The sequence below is a fragment of the Mesoplodon mirus genome, assembly GCF_964341445.2.
Source record: "Mesoplodon mirus genome assembly, chromosome: 8".
NCBI lineage: Eukaryota > Metazoa > Chordata > Mammalia > Artiodactyla > Ziphiidae > Mesoplodon > Mesoplodon mirus.
This window is the reverse complement of record NC_138984.1, coordinates 9,042,486-9,060,698: the sequence shown is the minus strand read 5'-3', so window position 1 is coordinate 9,060,698 and position 18,213 is coordinate 9,042,486. Positions and strand designations below refer to the sequence as shown.

The 18,213-nt window shown below is 38.4% G+C and overlaps 1 protein-coding gene across 5 annotated transcripts in view; it reads left to right on the top strand.

Moving 5' to 3' along the window:
- Positions 1-18,213, top strand: part of LOC309809694 (nuclear autoantigen Sp-100-like) — an 88,888-nt gene that overhangs the window by 57,236 nt on the left and 13,439 nt on the right. For all 5 annotated transcript variants that reach the window (XM_082631053.1, XM_082631054.1, XM_082631052.1 and 2 more), the window contains exons 9-11: positions 3,716-3,769; positions 4,390-4,455; positions 9,541-9,594. In XM_082631053.1, the coding sequence (XP_082487179.1) occupies positions 3,716-3,769; positions 4,390-4,455; positions 9,541-9,594 (174 nt within the window). The remainder of the gene's footprint in view (positions 1-3,715; positions 3,770-4,389; positions 4,456-9,540; positions 9,595-18,213) is intronic.

Sequence of the window (18,213 nt, the reverse complement as noted above, 5' to 3'; positions counted from 1 at the left end):
CATGCTGCGGAGTAACTAAGCCCGTGCGCCACAGCTGCTGAGCCTGCGCTCTAGAGCCCGCATGCCACAACTACTGAGCCCACGTGCCACAACTACTGAGCCCGTGTGCCTAGAGCCCGTGCTCCACAACAAGAGAAGCCACCGCAATGAGAGGCCTGTGCACCGCAACAAAGAGTAGCCCACACTCGTCGCAACTAGAGAAAGCCTGCGCGCAGCCAAAAAAAAAAAACTACTAGTTGCTATGCCAATGAAGTGGTGGATTTATGCGGTGATTTCTACAAAGAACAAAAAGCTAAATACAGTTGGCAATGCGTGGGTTAAGGGCACCAACCTCCAGTGCAGTCAAAAATCTGCCTATAACTTAAGAGTCAGCCCTCCATACACACAGGTCGCATCCATGAATTCCACCAACTGTGGATCATTTAGTGCTATAGTATTTAATTTCTTTTTCTTTCTTTTTTTTTTTTTTTTTTTGGCTGTGTTGCATCTTTGTTGCTGAGCAGGGGCTTTCTCTAGTTGTGGAACACGGGCTCTAGGCATGTGGGCTTCACTAGTTGTGGCACGCAGGCTCAGTAGTTGTGGCACACGGGCTTAGTTGCTCTGCAGCATGTGGGATCTTCCCAGACCAGGGATCGAACCCTTGTTCCCTGCATTGGCAGGCAGATTCTCCACCACTGCGCCACCAGCGAAGTCCTGCTGTAGTATTTAGTATGGAAAAAATCTGAGTTTAAGTGGACCTGTGCAGTTCAAACCCATATTGTTCAAGGGTGGGCTGTATTCCTTTATTGGAAGGTCATATTATCATCTGATCACCAACTTGAATCATGTCATAACTTGTCCAGCTACCTAGTGTTAGCAGAAATAAAGACCTCATATATGGCATTCTGAAACCCAAAGGATTGTTTTTGACAGAATTCTTCAGCAAGTCATGGCATATACAGTGATTTTTCAAAGGACCTTTGCAAACAATATCTTACAACAACCTTAAGGGCCAAGCAGGATGGACATTGTAACCCTTGCTTCTAGATGAGGAAACACAATAACATAAATGTTTCAAGGTCTCTACAAAGTCTCATGGGAGACTGAAGGAATAACAAGGCTAGCGTCCTGGATTCTGCATTATTTTCTTGTAAAATTGAAGCTCGAAATGATTATCAAAATGTTATTTCCTCGGGCCTCCCTGGTGGCGCAGTGGTTGAGAGTCCGCCTGCCGATGCAGGGGACACGGGTTCATGCCCTGGACCAGGAAGATCCCACATGCCGTGGAGCAGCTGGGCCCATGAGCCATGGCCGCTGAGCCTGCGCGTCCGGAGCCTGTGCTCCACAACGGGAGAGGCCACAACAGTGAGAAGCCCGCATACCACAAAAACAAAAAAAAACAAAAAAACCCCACAAAAAACAAACAAACAAAAAATGTTATTTCCTCAATCCTATGGGTAGCCTGAGTTGCCATAAGATCTGTGTCTCTGTAGTGTACAAGTTGGTGAATTTTTGTCCCTTTCTACTTTTTAGACCTAGACAATATCAGAAACATACCTATTTATGGAAACACACTAGGAACAGTCCTAAGAAGAAATAAAATGTTACCTGATCTTGGTGCTACAAAAGAGCAATATTTTAAATAACACACTCAATCTAATTGCTCACTAGATCTATCAAAGTAAAATGTAGATTTGTTGCAGTTTTTAGGGAACACTTTTGCCTTAGTACTAGTAGGAAGACCGCTCTAGAAGATAGTCCTAAAACACATCTACGGCTCAGACACGTGAGAAGATTATTTCCCAGGCTTGCAAATAGTTCAGGAGGGCACCAGGTTGGCGGGGGGTGGGAGGAGGTGAGGAGAGGAGGCTCACACAAGGTCCTGAACACAAGGTTTCCAAGGTACCCTACATGAGAAACAGCAGATGAAGGAAGTTTGAAAAGACAACAGAAGGGGTCAGAAGTAGAAGAGAGAGAAGGGAAGGATGGTAAGGTTCAAGCAGAGGAAAGTTGCCCCTTGCATTTGAATTGTCCCTGCTCTGGGAACAGGGAATGGAACATCACTAATCTATCCCACAGCAGATGACTTAGAAAGGCAGCCCCGAGTGGCCTGGGTGCAGGTCATGCCTCGCATGGCTTTTCAAGACTTTTGCAAGTTTTCTTATGAGGGAATTTCCTGCTGAATGGGTTCCTTGGTCACACGCCCAAACCCCTCGAGAATCCTGTTCCTTTGTGCAGTGATCAATAACCTTGACTTTTTAGAATCAAGTGAGGGAGGAGGGGCCAAAGAAGCCACCTGCTCACGATCCCAGATGGCTCATGTAGGAAGATAAGGATTGCAGCCATGGACAGCACATATCCTGAGTGTAAATCCAGAGCTCTGTTTTCTTGATGAATCTTATTCTGAGCATTCTCCACGTGTCTTGATTTGATTCCTTCTAGGATATCACTTTCCACATTTAACTTTTCTGGCCCTGTTGGGAAGTGGAAGGAGGCAAGAAGGCATTGTATATAAACTGTTGTTTAACTGGATGAGCCCAGTCAATTGATATATTGAAAATGTAGCAAAAATATGCTAGTAAAATTATACCTTTTACTACCCACTATAGTATCTATTAATGCTAAAGAGTGGAAATAGTGTACTTATTCCTCAGCATGCTTTTATTCTATGGAGCATACTAAGCACAGCATTCCTCTATTTGTTGTTAATATTGTCATAAGTCCCCAACTTAGAAAGACTTCACAGAATAATTTGTGCTTCTATTAAATTATTGATGGAAAAATAGCTTAAGACCAAATACTATCAAACCCCAATTATAGTTAAATCATTGGCTTACATGGTGATTTCTCATAGGGTTTTTATAAATAAAGCTTCCCTTTGTTTTTACAAAAACCTTAACAGGGAGTTAGGGTAACCAGGTTATCCCAGGTTTATAGATGAGGAAACTGGAGTTGGTAATGTTCGAGGGTCTTTTATGAACTCACATGGAGAGTAAAAGGCAGAGCCAGGTAGGAACCCAGCATTACCTGCAACATGACATTGGCCTGTATAGTGATATTTGAAAACATCTTCACAAGTAAGGTATCATTTTATGTTTACAACAACCTAAAAAGGTAGGTCAGAAAACTGTTGTTCCCTCATTTCACAGATGAGGAAACTCCAGCACATAAAACATTTAAGGATCTTTACACATCACATATGGACAATTATTGGAAGAGTCAGAACTAACAACCTGGACTCTTAGCAAATATTCATAATCGTTTATTCAAAATCTTTAAAGCCAGATGTAAGATAATAATGTTTTATTATTTTAGAAAGACAGTGTGGTGTATATCCTATTTGTTATAAAACACTCCATTAGGGTCTGGGACAGAATCTCATTCTCAAATATACCGTATTAGTGTTCCTGCAGCAAATTGTGTGAATTCACAACAACTGTGATAAATATTTTATTGGATTCATGGCAGCTGAAGTCCAAATTCATTGCCAAACTAGTTAGTACAAACCTATGAAAAAATATTGGTTTTCAAAACTTCTTTGACTTTGCAATTAGGGCTAAAGGACTGGGGGGGTCTTTTCTCCATTTGGTAGTGCTCACTTTCCTTTAGACAGGAAGAGACAGAAATGATCATCATGTGTCTTTATAGTCCAAATCCTGTCTAGAATGTGAGTAGTCATAAGATTTACTACTCTTTTAGATATAGATTACTGGTTGTATTTTCCTTTCCTTCCTAGATCCTTGGGATATGGAAAACACATCAACTTGCAGCATAAGCAATAGGAAAAGACGTAAGAACAATCAAAACTCTTGCTGTAACAAATATCTTTCTTTGCTACAAAAGCTTCATTCAAATTTTTGGTAATATCCTTTAAAATAAAATGATAAATTTGTTGGCATTTTAGATGATTCACATTATACATTTTGAATTAGGTGAGCTGGGCTAATTGATGTTACTTGTAAGCCTCAAGAAGTTCAGTGTCACAAGTACAGTACAAGTTTATTCTTCACTCACATAAAAGGATAAAGTGGTTCCCCGGGTGGAGGGGTGCTCACTGAGGGCCCAGCTGATGGAGGCTCGGACATCTTGAAAATGTTGCTTCCATGATCCCCCTGGATAAGAAACAAAGTGGAAGCAGAAGTATGTGCAGACAAGAGGAAAGGGTAAAGAATAGTGACCAAAGCGAGTGCCTTCCATGGCAAAGTTGTGTCCAGTCCCGGCCTTGGGGGTGGTCCCTGGAGCAACCTTGACTGGGTTGTCAGCTGGAGCTGTAGGGGGCCTGGTGGTAGGAATATTCCTACCTCTTCTACATAAGCTTCCCCTTTCCAGATTTCCTTTTAAAGAACTCCATGCTGTATAGGTCCTAGGACACAGGCTGAGACTGTAAAGGAATTTAATTTCTTTCTGCAGGGATCAGCAGTGACACTTCAGAACTGAGTAACGAAGATGAGACTCAGGAACTAAGAAATGAGTCAGGTAAAGAAGATTAGGATGCCAAGCCTTGGCCTGCAGAATGTCAGGAATGAAAAGACACTGTTTCCTGGTGCATTTTATTCTGAGACCTTGACTACCTTGTATCCAGTTAATCCTGGGAACTACTGTTTGGATTTTAGAAAATGGAAAGAGGCAGGAAATTATTATAAATTCATGTTTAATAGAATGACTCATATTCACTAAATGTATGTAATTTTATATTCTTATTTTAGCAGAAATAATCACCAAAATGATGGTCTCTTTTTAAACACTACTGTCATGCCTGCTAACACTAAGATCCTAGATTTCTATAGTGATATACTGGTTGACATTAATGTCATTTGTAATCGTAAAAGCCTCAAAAGACAACTGGTCCTGCTGTGTAATTATAGACAGAAATAAAAGCTTCAGATCAACCATTCTCAAACTTTAGTATAGTTTGTGACAGACATTCATCACATTGTAATTGGATTGTACCATGATATTTTAAATTCCTTTGGCAAATAAGATCTTACTCTGTTATCACAAAATCTTTAAGACTTAGGAAGGCTAACTCTTGCTTCCTCATTTTAGGATGAGGAAATAGATGTACAAATGTATAAGGGTAAAAAAGGGTGACTATTTTATGTAACGGGCAGGAAGATAAGAGCTGTGTCACGTGATCAGAGTCCAAAGAGGGGATACGAGGGACCTGGCATATTCACAGGGGAATGTATCAGTGCCTGATGCAAGAAAACTTATTTAGCAACAATAATAAATACATATGTATATATATATATATATATATATATGTGTGTGTGTGTGTGTGTGTGTGTGTGTGTGTGTATACATATACACACATATATACATATATATGTATATATATTGATGGGTATATAACCACCATTATTGGTGTGGATTTTGAAATATATATTCAGATTGAGAGGGAAAAAGCAAAAACCGTAAAGAAACAGAGAGGGTAGGAATGGAACCAGTTGTATGATATACAGAACACCTAGAAGGATAATGCCAAAAAGGATGAGCAGAGAAATAAAAAGGAACAGATATTAAGAGTATAACTGATGAAATGAGAGAAATCAACACAGAAGTTAAGAGAAATCAGGGACAGCGAAGTTCACAGATGGGCATAAAATTGAAGAAAAGGAGGAGGAGGAGGTGTGGCTAGATTTAAAGAGACAGAGAAAATCTGTTGGATATGAGGTGTAGTCATTGGACAGGTATATTTTTCTTCAGCCCATCTGAGCTTCGAACATAGATCAGCATGACCACATCAGAGTCTGTTTCCTGGTCGCCACCTACAGTCTGCTGTTTCCTTATTTCCCTTCAATGTCCTGTGGATTCAAAGCTCTAAAAATAAATAGAGGAAGAGACTCAGAACAGATGCCAATCTATTAGCATGTGATAGAAAAGCCAATTGTGATACTAGTTCTCAGTTATCTTTGTTTTAGTGTCTGCACAGAAGAAAAGCTCTTCCTTCTTTACCTATCTCTCCCCCAAAACATTGCCATACATGCACACACCAATACACATACTCATATACAGACAGGCCTGTGCACAGATTTGGACTGTTTTCAACAGGTTTGAAGGAGCCAAAAGAGAAAGAAGAGCTCAGCTTCTGGGTGGAGGGAGGTGATGCTAAGTGGATAATGCAAGGAGAAATAATTGAAAAATTAGGCTGAAAAGATATCTGAGTAAGTTTCTTCAAATTGAAAGATATCTGAGTAAGTGTCAAGTTTTTCTAAGTGGACATGAGATCCAAATATCACGAGATTGGGAAGTTTTGTAGAGGAAGATGGATAATTTTCAAGATACCTCTAGGAAGTTTACCAGAAACATGATAATAAAGTCTGTGACTGACGGACAGTCCTGTGATGTAGAAAGCTCATAGAGAACTGACAGAAGTAATAATAGTCAATAGTGTGGTCAGTGTCAAAAGAGCAGGCAGATGGTGACAATGAAAGTGGTAACCTCTGAGATGAAGCCAAATATGGTTGAAGGAAATATAGATAAACACAAAGATTGTAATTTTTTAAGCCAAAAGATCAAGATAAGATTAAGAGAAACAAACTGAAGCAAAGAGAAAACAGAAAGTGATGTGACAACATAAAGAGGATTACTTCAACAGTAAAACTAGATCCAGAGACAGAAGCATAAAAAACTAGACAAAATGAGATACATACAGGAAGCAATCAACAGAGAGGAATAAAGATGAGGCACAGAGATAACTGCCTAGATAAAGGGTTAAAAGATGAGAGAAGAATGGTAGAGAGAGAAAGGGGCTGTGTAAAAGAAAGAAAGGAGAGAGATGGAGAAATTGTGGGATCTGAGATGACCATGAGACAAAAGCAACATTGGCACAAGGGGTGGTTCACACCAGCAGTGAGTTTTCAGGGTAAGGTGTCCCCAGGTATCAAAGTGGCTCCTGTAACTCACCCAGATTACCAGGTACCTCACCAAAGGGGTTTCATGTACTCTTATGGTTTCAATCACCATCTACAATCTAATGGTTCCTAAACACACATTTCCAGCCCAGCTCTGCCTTCTAAGCTTCCAAACCCAATTATCCAAGTGTCAGAAAGGCCTCTGGCTAAGGTCCTGAAGGTTCTAGACTTCTCCACTTAGATGTCTCTCAGACTCAACACTTTTAAAACTGAGCACGTCATCTTGCCCCCTAAAGAAAGCGTCTACTCCTCCAGTGTTTGCTATCTCTAAACCACTTATTAACTGACTCATTCTTTCAAGTTGAAACTCTCAGAGTCATCTGTGACACAGCCATCTCCTCAACTGATGTACCCCATCTGTCACCTAACTCTATCAATCATTCCTTTTATGTGTCTCCACCCTGTCCATTTATTTCCATCCCCATGCCAGCACTCTCTTCCATATCTATATCACTTCTCACTTGAACTAGGTCTACAGGCTCCTTATTTGTCCTCCTTCTCATACTGTTCCCACCAAACATATTCTAAGTGATTTAGCTAAATTGATCTTTCAAAAATGCAATTATGTTCATGCTGCTTTCCTACATAATAGCCAAATATCATTTAATTTTCTTTAGGAATAAGTTAATTCTTCTTCATGTGATCTCCAAAGCTCCATATCTGAGGCTCCTGAGATTCCGTCTCATTCTCTCACTCTATGTTCAGACATACTAAACTCCTTTTGGTTACTTGTATTTGCTGAATCCAGACCTTTGCACATGCTTCTCCATCCATTTGGGACTATCATCTTAGTCACCTTTCTCCCTAATCTGGTTAACTACTGCTTCCATGATACCTCCTCCAGAAGAGGTCCCTCATCTCAAACTCTGCAAGTTCCTCCTGCCTTCTGCCTCCCCAGAGTATCCTGTACAATCTGTGTCCTAACATTCTCCATGTTTCAGTGTATTCACTCATTAAGTGTCAGTTCCCTGGTTGCTCATAAGATTGACAAACATTCACTCTTCATGCATCATCATCACTCACCTCATCACCTGGTACATGAAAGATGCTCAGCACATTTGTTGAATGAATAGAAAAAAAGTCCACTTTCTGTATTCCAACATTTGGAATTTGTCTGGTAAAAATTAGTTTCTTATAGTATTTATATGAGAATATCTATAAAAATTATTTTAATGATTGAATTTTGTATATACATATACATATAAATGTAATAAATAATATTTCTGGAAAAGAATAATGTCACATAAAAGTAAGTACAAATGTATAAAAAAACGTCATTAGGGGGGCTTCCCTGGTGGCGCAGTGGTTGAGAGTCCGCCTGCCGATGCAGGGGACACGGGTTCGTGCCCCGATCCCAGAAGATCCCACATGCCGCGGAGCGGCTGGGCCCGCGGGCCATGGCCGCGGAGCCTGTGTGTCCGGAGCCTGTGCTCCGCAACGGGAGAGGCCACAGCAGTGAGAGGCCCGCGTACAGAAAAAAAAAAAAAAAAAAAAAAAAAAAAAAAAAAAAAAAACGTCATTAATGGATGGATGGGAAAAACATATAAAGAAAAAATAGAAAAACAAAGATACATACTTTGGGCAAAGAGGAAAAGAGAAAAGGCAGATTAAAAGGAAGGGACAAGGACAGTGAGAAGCAACAAAAGAGAAAGCGACCTCAGAAGCAGAGTCACCCTGTGATGTAGGAGTCCATGAAAGGTGGCTGGTCAGAAGTGAGGGGAGGGGTGCAAATGAAAATTCTTTACAAATCATAACTTAGGAACAGAGCTCCAAGGACTTGAGAAATGTTCCCGTGTCATGTGTTTTTCAAAAAGTGTGTCTAGAAGCCAAGAAGCATGGACTGAAAGTAGCCAAGCATTGACATGATGGGTAAGGACACCCAAGGTCAGGGTAGGGGTGGTTCAGCAGACACCACAGACCCTGGGGGAGCTGTGGTAGGTGATCGGTGTTCAAGGAGAACTCTTACCAGCTCACAACAGGGGGCGGGCCAGTTATGGAAGGTGAAGGTCACAGGGCCTGTGCTGCAGAATGTCAGGAGTCTGAAATCAGAGCTCCAGTTCCTGATGCACTTGACTCTAAACATACTTTGACAAGGAGTACATCCAGTCCATGTCAGAATCCCATTCCCCTCTTCATTTGCTTGAACTGACCCATTGGGGAACTGCAGGGAGAAAAGAATTCTGTTTAACAGAATGGGTCCTGTTGATTATACATGGATGATGTCGTTGAAATACACTGGTAAAAATGGCAGTATCATGGAGCAAAGAAATAAAAGTACTCTTCTGCTGGTAGATAATAGTGTCACTTTGTCACAACCTTGGAAAGGCCTCAAAAGACAAATAAATGGTCCTTTGCCCTGACAGGAATAAAAGACCTCAGACAACTATTCATAAACTCACCATATAGTTTTGAAGGATGCTCTCTAGCATGTTACTGATTTACACAGTGATTTCTCATTAGCTTTTGCAACTAAGATCTTATTTAATCTTCATAAGAAATTTAAAACCTGAACAGCATAACTGTTGTTATCCCTGTTTCATAAATGAGGAAACTGATGCACATAAGTAGTGAAGAGAGTTTTCAAAGTTTTACAGTTTTTTACAGTTTCAAAATTTTTAGTTTCTGACCACCACCTGTTACTTTCTAGATACCACGGATACTGGAAGCAATTCTACTTTGGGAAAACACAGTGAGAACAGAAGTAAGAGTGCATAAGAATTTACTCGATTTTCATGTTACAAACCAACTATTTTTTAATGCTAAAGTTTATTATTATTTTCTATACCTTTAATGAGACAAAAAATTAATGCCTTTTAAAGTAACTATTTTTTCAAAATGCTCATATCTTCACATTGCTTTTTATGCTGATTTTAAAATGTTTCTTAAAAACACTGTTATATATTTTTCCAGAAGTTTTCTATGCATGTGTTAACACATTTTGCAATGTAGTTTTATTTATCTAAATAGGATAATTCTATGCATACTTTCTCTCTTAAAATTATTATACCATATCTAGAAAATTAAAATATTTAACATTTTAAATTGAACTACAAAAAGTCTTTTTAAGGGATGCTTTAACATGCACTATTTTCATTTTTAGTGTGGTTGAGTATTTTCCATTTGTTATTGGTCATTTGTTTTTCTTCTTCATAGAACTCTTTGTCATGGAATGCTCAGTCATGTTGTGGTGTTTGTATTTTTCTTACCATGCTGAATGAATATAGAAATCTTTATATGATATACATGTACATTAAATCTTGATTCTATATGTTCCTAACATTTTGTCCCATTTGTTGTTTTTCTTTTAGGTTTGTTAATGGAATATTTTATCCTAGAGAAGTTATACATTTTTAGGAATCAAATTTGTTAGTTTTTTCCTCTCTAGTTCTTTGGTGTCCTATCATATTTACAACAGCTTCTAGCTGAAGATTTAAAAAATACTGTTCTATATTTGATTCTAGAATATTTGAAGTGCCTTATCATTTTTAATATTTACATCCAAAACCCTGTGAGTTTTGCCTATTTGTGTATATGTGAGGTGAGAATTTTAAAAATATTCCTTACACTATTACATTATGATTTCAACCACCACTTTGATCACACAGTGTCTTTGCTTGTCTATATATTAGTTTTTCTTTTACAAGAAAATTGCAGGAGATAAAGGAGAGCTCAGAAGTAGCACCAGACTGATGATTCACTGGGGGTGAATTTTAAAATTAACTCAAGAAGATTCCCCCACTTCCTTCCCAAGTTCATTGGAAGCTCTAATTAGAAATGTGTTGAAGTTACAGATTAATTTGGGGAGAACAAAGACTTATACCCATTTATTCACATCTTATTTAATGTTCTTCTACTAAGAATTTTCATACACCTTTAAAAAATGTATATGCCGAAGTCATTTGTTTCTTTCTATGAATATCTTTTTTTCCCATTACAAAATAGCTGGAATAAATTTAAGTGAGACAAGACTCTCAAAATCTTTATTTAAATAGGAAATCTAGGGTCATTTTATTATCCATTTGCATATGAGGAAGTCAGAATGCCAAGGATCTTCTTCTGATTCAATATAAAATCTTACAAGCATCTATATAGTTTAAGGATCTAAATGTCACTTAAAATATTATGGTCAGGCCCCCAAATGATCAAGACAATCAATCAGAATTAAGTTTCTGAAGAAATTGTCTTTATAAGAAGTGGCAATAATTTCAAATGAGGGGGTTATTACAAGACCCCTACAAATAACTCTTTCAAGGACAAGTTTATATTACAGAGAACAGAGCAAATTGGTAATGGTTACAAACAGACACGTCTCCATATTTTACAAGACTTATCTTCTTATGAAATTTCTCAATTTAATACTGTCAGATCAATTCTTTATGTTAGTTTTGTGGTACAGACTGCTCTCTCTCCTTCTACAGCTATGGTTTGAGGGGACTTTCCCTCCTCTTTCTGTAATTCTGTTAGTTATGAAGACTTACATTTTAAAAATCTGGTCTCTGGAATTTGATTAGTTAGCCTTGTAAGAAACGCAGACCCATAGAGTTGGATTGTGTTGGCAGAAATAGAGAAAAAAGAACCTGGAAAGTATTTTAAAAACAGTAAAATAAGATGTATATAAATTTTTCTACTTCAGCCTCCCATCTTGTTGCTAAATCTGAATCAGCTTGTGATCTTTATCATTTTTTTTCAAATTTCCTTTCTTGCCTTCCCCTAAATACATAATGTGAATGATTTGTTCAGCATTTACGTGAGGATGTTTACGATATCTTTTTTTAAAACTATATCTTATATTTAATAAGCATTACTACTTATAGGCTAAATATTATTACCAGTATCATTAAAATACTTTCTACAGTTTTTCTTTGATCTCCAAATACTGAGGACTCTTCTTTATACACGTTCTATTTACCAGACCTCATCCTTGTGGGCCTCATCCCACTTCAATTTTCACGGCTCGATTTACCCATTTCACACTCTCAAACTTCTACGACTTCTCTTTCCTGGAAAATCAGACCACATCTATACTAATGACTGCTAAAACCCAGTCTTCCTTCATGGGACCCATTTTGGGTGAAGATATACAAACAGACTTCAAAACTGAGCATCATTACTGGTGTAGCATGGGAATTTGGCATAATGGAAGGAAAAACCAGATTTGGGATATCCCCCAAAACAGAGGTATAGAAGGCTTCCGCAGAGAGGCCAAGATTTTGAAAGACTTTGGCCAAGCTTGTGCTCATGCTAAAGACTGGGTAGAATTCTGTTGACTGCATCTGAAGTTCCCATAGCTCGTCCTATAATGTGGCCAGATAATTCACAGTGACCCCTGCTTCCAGAGAATAAAGAAGTGCACCCAGATCTTCCCTTTCTTAAAAACTCTGAGTTTCACCCAGAGGCAAAGAGCCAAGGGTCTCATTTGCAACATAGCCCAGGGTCCAGTCACAGCAATGGTTCCCAGTGACACATATACTTGTTGACACAGGCCCACAATCTAGCAACCTTAGGTGCTAAATGCAACGTGGGAACCTCCATATTCTTCCACCATGATGAAACAGAAAAGTACTAATTCCGCAAGGTTAGACCAGTGTCATACCCCAAACACTTGGGATGATTTCCTCCTCCATCTGTCCTTGCCCCAGGTTAAAGTTCCTAGCATCAAAGGAATTCTTTCCTCCTGCTGTGTGGCAGGTAAGAAGAGAGTCTGCATTAGAAATAGTTAAGTTTCTGCATATTGATGCATCCAAGAATGTGTTGGATAGTAACTTAAATGAATAAATTAATTCTATCAGTTTGTGAAAAGTTTAATCCAAATATATGATTGTATACTTAAAGCCAAAAAAAGACATTAAAATAAAGGGAGGGATACAGAAATGTCAGCAAACTACAATTAGAAGGTTGGTAATTTTTCGTAGTTAGTTCTTTGTCATGGATAGTGACGTAATAATCGATGTTGTTGGCTAATGAGGATTCTCTGTAGATCTCATTGTAAGGGTGAGGCTGCCTCTACACCACAGGCTCCCAAGAGGACTATACAGACTGACCATAGATGAGCGGCCCTGCTGACCTCATGGGTGAGTCAGGGGTAGGCAGCAGGTGTGGAGAGCAGTGTGCATGGAAAGGCAAACATCTTCCCAGGAGCCTGGGCATTAGACCTGAAGGGATCTGTCCCTAGCAAGCTGGTTTCTCCAGTCAAGAGGATGAAGCTGGTACAGCTTATCAGAGGGTGGCCTGATCATGGCCTTTCTGACTGGGAGGTCATTGACTGCCTCTTGCCTCATAACACCTGGCAAGCCTTGGCATCACTGTGATCAGGTGAGTAAGCTGGGAGAACCTGATGCACTCTCTTGTCTTCTGGAGAATCGTGGTCTCCTACTTGCTAATAGCTCCTTCCTGGTCATTTGTTGGTGATGTTGATGATAGTGTCGATAGTGGTGGTTCTATCGGTGGTGATGGTCCCTTCATGTCTTCCTGATATCTACATGTTGGCATGTAGGAGAGATTTCATCCCTAGGGATTACATCCAGTCTGGTAGCTATAAATTCCATCAATATGTTAATGACTGCCAATTATACTTCACCTCCTTTGATGCCTTTATTCAACTGCCAAGTCATAAGTTCAACTTCTTACTCCAAACTTCCACTTGGAGTCTCAAATTTGACACATGAAACAGATTCCTTTATTTCACTCCCAAACTTGTCATCCACCACCACTCACCCTTATCTCAGTAAATGGCACTAATTCTACTCAGTTGCTTGAGCCAAAAGCATAGAAGATGTATTTGATTCCTCCCTTTTTCCTAACCCCCACCCCACATTCATTCATCAAGTTTCAAAACTATATATATATATATTTTAAAAGAACCAAATAGAAATTCTGAGATTGAAAAGTATAATAACTGAAATAAAAAACAATGAAAAAAGTGGGTGAACTCTGAAAATAATTGTGTGTGTGCATGTGTATACATATACAGCCAGTTCTCATTTTTCATGGTATATGGGTTTCATGAATCACCCCAAACACAAATATAGCTAATCTTGTACCTTTGCTCCCAGGAGAAATACAGGGTTTGGTTCCTGTGAGCCTCTGGTCACATTTTTGTAAACCAATAAATATATATCTTTGTTTTATGAGTGTTTCTGTTTAAAGACACCTAATTTAATATATATGTTGATTCATCAATGTTGAACTCACAGCCGACAGCACTATAACTCATGCCTGATCGGAGCTTATCTAACACATAGATTTTCTCCATAAGTCACATCACAGTCTTAGGAACACTAGACAGCACTTCAGCACTAGGCTTGGGGGCCATTTTAAGCAGCAAAATCACCAACAGAAAACACAAAAATGAGAAAAACATGAAACTAAATAGTCGGCAAAAGGACAGTTGTTTACAGAATAAGCTGAAACAAGGCGACAGAGCATTGCCTCGTTCAACCTCATCTGGGAACAGTTGCGGCCGGCAACTCAGATTTTTCACTGCTCTGCGCATCACCATGAATGACCATGAATGACCATGAAAGGGCCCTGAGTACTGATTTGGGGGTTGCAAATAAACTTTAGGGAGTGGGTGACTTCACAAATATGGAATCTGTGAATAATGAAAATTGGCTGTATGTATACATATTTTCATTCTTTCTAGAATTAGTTTTTTAAATTAAATAATACATCTGTTCTCATAGGCAACATTTTATTATTGTTGTTTGCCAGATAGCCTGCAATTTGGATTTATATTTACTCTTTGACCCAAGAGTTACTTAAGAGAGGGTGGGAGAAAATGTACATTCTCTATTTCTATTTTCTGGGTATGGAGTTGAATATGTATCAGTAATATCAACCCTGTTAAAACATATTATTTGGGTCTTTCATAGCCTCCTCATTTTGTCCACTTGATCACCTGTGGACGGAGGGACATAACAATAAAATTGTCTACTAGTAGAGTGTTTTTACCTCTCATGGTATTTCCTGTATTTTCTACTTGCTTAAAACTTTTTGGCCTGAATCACACTTTCTTTGAAATTCAGATCATGACTCCCTGGTTTCTTTTTGTTGATGTATGCTGAATATACCTTTGTCTATATATTTATTTTCAACATTTAAAAATATGTTTTTACTTGAGTGTTTTGTATATGGTTAAAAGTTGAGGTTTACTTTGTAATTTAATCTCAAAATATTTTATTTAAATAAGTGAGTTAAGTCCATCTATTTTTATTTTTAGGACCAAAGTGTTTGAACTTGTTCCTGTCCTATTAATTTATATTCTTGATTCATCTTGTTCTAGTGTCTTAGATATTAAAAATGTCAACACTCTGCATTCTGTCTTCAATGCATTTATGTGCAGATATGTACTTGTGATACTTAGGAAGGTTTGCATTTTTGTGGTAGTGGTTACAGCTGGGCATATGACTGCTTAGCTGAGACTAACCCTCCCAGCTTTCCCTGCCCTGCCAAGCGACTATGGCATCTGAGTAGAAAAAATGTGAGCCTCTTTTGGGTCTTCCCCTTAAAAGAAATGAATGGTTGAGCCCCTGCTCATTTCCCATATTTCCATTGGTTAGGAGTATATACTTCTGATATTTACAAAGGTTTGTACTTTTGTTATAGTGATTACTCTTAGAATTACCTTTATATGATACCTTTGGTCCTCTCTTTAGGCAGAACCCATTAATTTCCCACCCAGGAGATTTATAAAATTAGTGTATGTCCTATTTCTCTTTCCCTTCTCACCCAATTTAGACCATGATGTGCCCTTTATTTTTACCTCTTAGCTATTAAATATATTTTATATTTATCCTTTATTTATCCAAATAATACCCTTTGACTCCTAGCTGTAGAACAAGCTATGACCTTGCCCTACCACCCATATTTCTCCCTTCCTCCCAATTTTTTTTATATTGTATAATTTCTATATTGTACGGGCATATACATTTATGCCCTGGTCTGTCACCTCATCTCCATTTTTATTTTAATCCTTTTGCCAAAATTTTTCCAGTCCTGTCTTGGTTTGCTGAAGTGGATCCTCTAGTAGTCTTCTCAAAGGAACAAGTACTCATAGGAACAGTATTTCCAGAATTTCCCTATTCAAAATATTTGTTTTTATTATTTATACCTGAAAATAATTTGCTCACTCTTTACTTCTAGAAGTATTTTGTACTTCTTGTACTTTTTTTCTGTGGCATTAAATGTTGCTATGGAAAATTCTATAGTCAACGAGATCCCTCTCCCTTGAAAATGACTTGGTTGTTTTGCCCAGGCTGCTCATTCAATTCTTTAAAGTATGGTAAGTTTGCTGGAATATATTTCAGGGTTGACTGGAGTCAATTTTCTCTGCTACAGAGTGAAAATACATGTACTTATGATATGTATAGTCATTTTTTATTAGTTTCTGCTTTATAACAAAGTGAATCAGTCATACATATACATCTGTTCCCACATCCCTTCCCTCTTGCATGGTATATTCATTTTTTAAATAATTTCAGAAAACTCTTTCTTGAACTTATCTTCAATTATTTCTTCCGTTATTTTGGTTTTCTTCTTCAAGAATTCAAATGATTTGTTTACTGCCTTTTCTTGACAGGGATATCACCCATTTATTTCTTTTAAAGGAAAGACCCAGAGTCTTCTGCTCACATCCTATTGGAGAACCCTTAGTCACATGGCCAGAGCTAGCTGCGAGGTGAGGCTAAGAAATCTAACCTCTAGACAGGCAGCCAAGGATCTGGCTGTAACTCTATCCCTATGGAAGAAAAGAAAGGATGATTATGGGTGACAAATAGCAATCTGCTTACTTGTTCTCCATGTTTTCATCCAAAGTCACTGATTTCCTCAAACAAAGAGGAAAATTCAGACTCTCCATTGGTTCAAACCCAGCCTTGTTGTCACCTGAGGCCCTTTGGCAATAAAAGGAGCTGAAACTTGGATGCAACACAGAGCTTTGTCGCCAGAGACAAGCCAGCCCTGAGTGAGAAATAAGAGAGAAAGCGTTAGAAAAGTTTGTTGTAACTGATGAACACAGCTCTCAACCAAATGAGGAGAAACAGACAAGAGAGAACTTAATCAATTAAGCAGAAGCCAGACTCCTGGTATCACATCAGATCTAAACACAGTTATTTAAACCAAACTAATAGCACATACCACACCGTGTTGGTGCAGTAGAGATAAGTGACCCTCCATTCTCTGAATTAAGTTCTGTAATTTTCATTTCTATCTCATTCTTTGTTTTCTTCCTCTTCTCCATCTCTCTTCTTTTTCCCACCCCTCTCCCATTCTACTAATGTTTTTCTTGTATACTTTATTTCTTTTGTTCATTCTTTTACATCACATCATATAAAATACTGTTGTTGGGTTTATACAGCACTGTAGAGGTGGCAAGATTTTCCTTCTGGAGTTGAAACATATTCAGATATATTTTGTTTCCATTTCTTCTGATTATTTCTAACACCATATATATATTTAAATATATTATTATTATATGTTAAATATATTTTAGAATATAAATGTAAATAAGTATAAATAAATATATACTTATATTTTTAGCATCTCTATCATTTTTTTCTCCATACTTATCTTTATCACCTTGTTTATTTCCCAGGTTATATTTACCCAAGTCTAGGACTTTTGTTCTCTGAGTTTTTGTGAAATCTCACTGCCATACTTGATTTATTATAATAGTTGGCATGGGTAGTCTAAGCACAGTTTGTTCTTTCTCCCACTTACTTCCTTGTCAAACCTGTTCTCTCAAGTAGTTCTTTCCGTGCCCCAGGATAAACTCTTAGATAAGCCCCCAGTTGTGCTAATCCTTTTCAGCAGCAGTGATATTCTCATTCAGTATTTAAAAGACTGAGCTGATATAATATTAAAACTGTAAAATTTATAGTGAGCAAGTTGGATAAGGCCAGCCTCTTCTTTCATCCACACTTGCTCTCTAACAGCATTCAGTATGTGTTGCTTTTAGCTAATTCAAATTGAGGAGGAAGGAAAGAAGGAAGTGGTAAGGAGCAGGAATGGCCCTCTTACAATAGATCCTTCATGTCTCCCAGAAATGGCAGATGCATGAGCCGTATTTGTGGGTTCTTCAGATATTCATGCTCTTTAGGGAGACTTTCTCAACTGAAGTTCCCCTGATGCAGGAAATCTAACTGATGGCTTACCACTTCCTTCTTAGTCTCCCAGCTTCTAGGAGGTCCACACCCCTCCTGGGGTCACCTCTTTCATCCAAATGATCCTCCTGGATACAGTATCTCTCAAGAACTAACTGAGCCCCTCCCTTCCCCAGGGAGGCTCGTGAGAACCATGCCACTTCATGGTCCTACAACCAGTG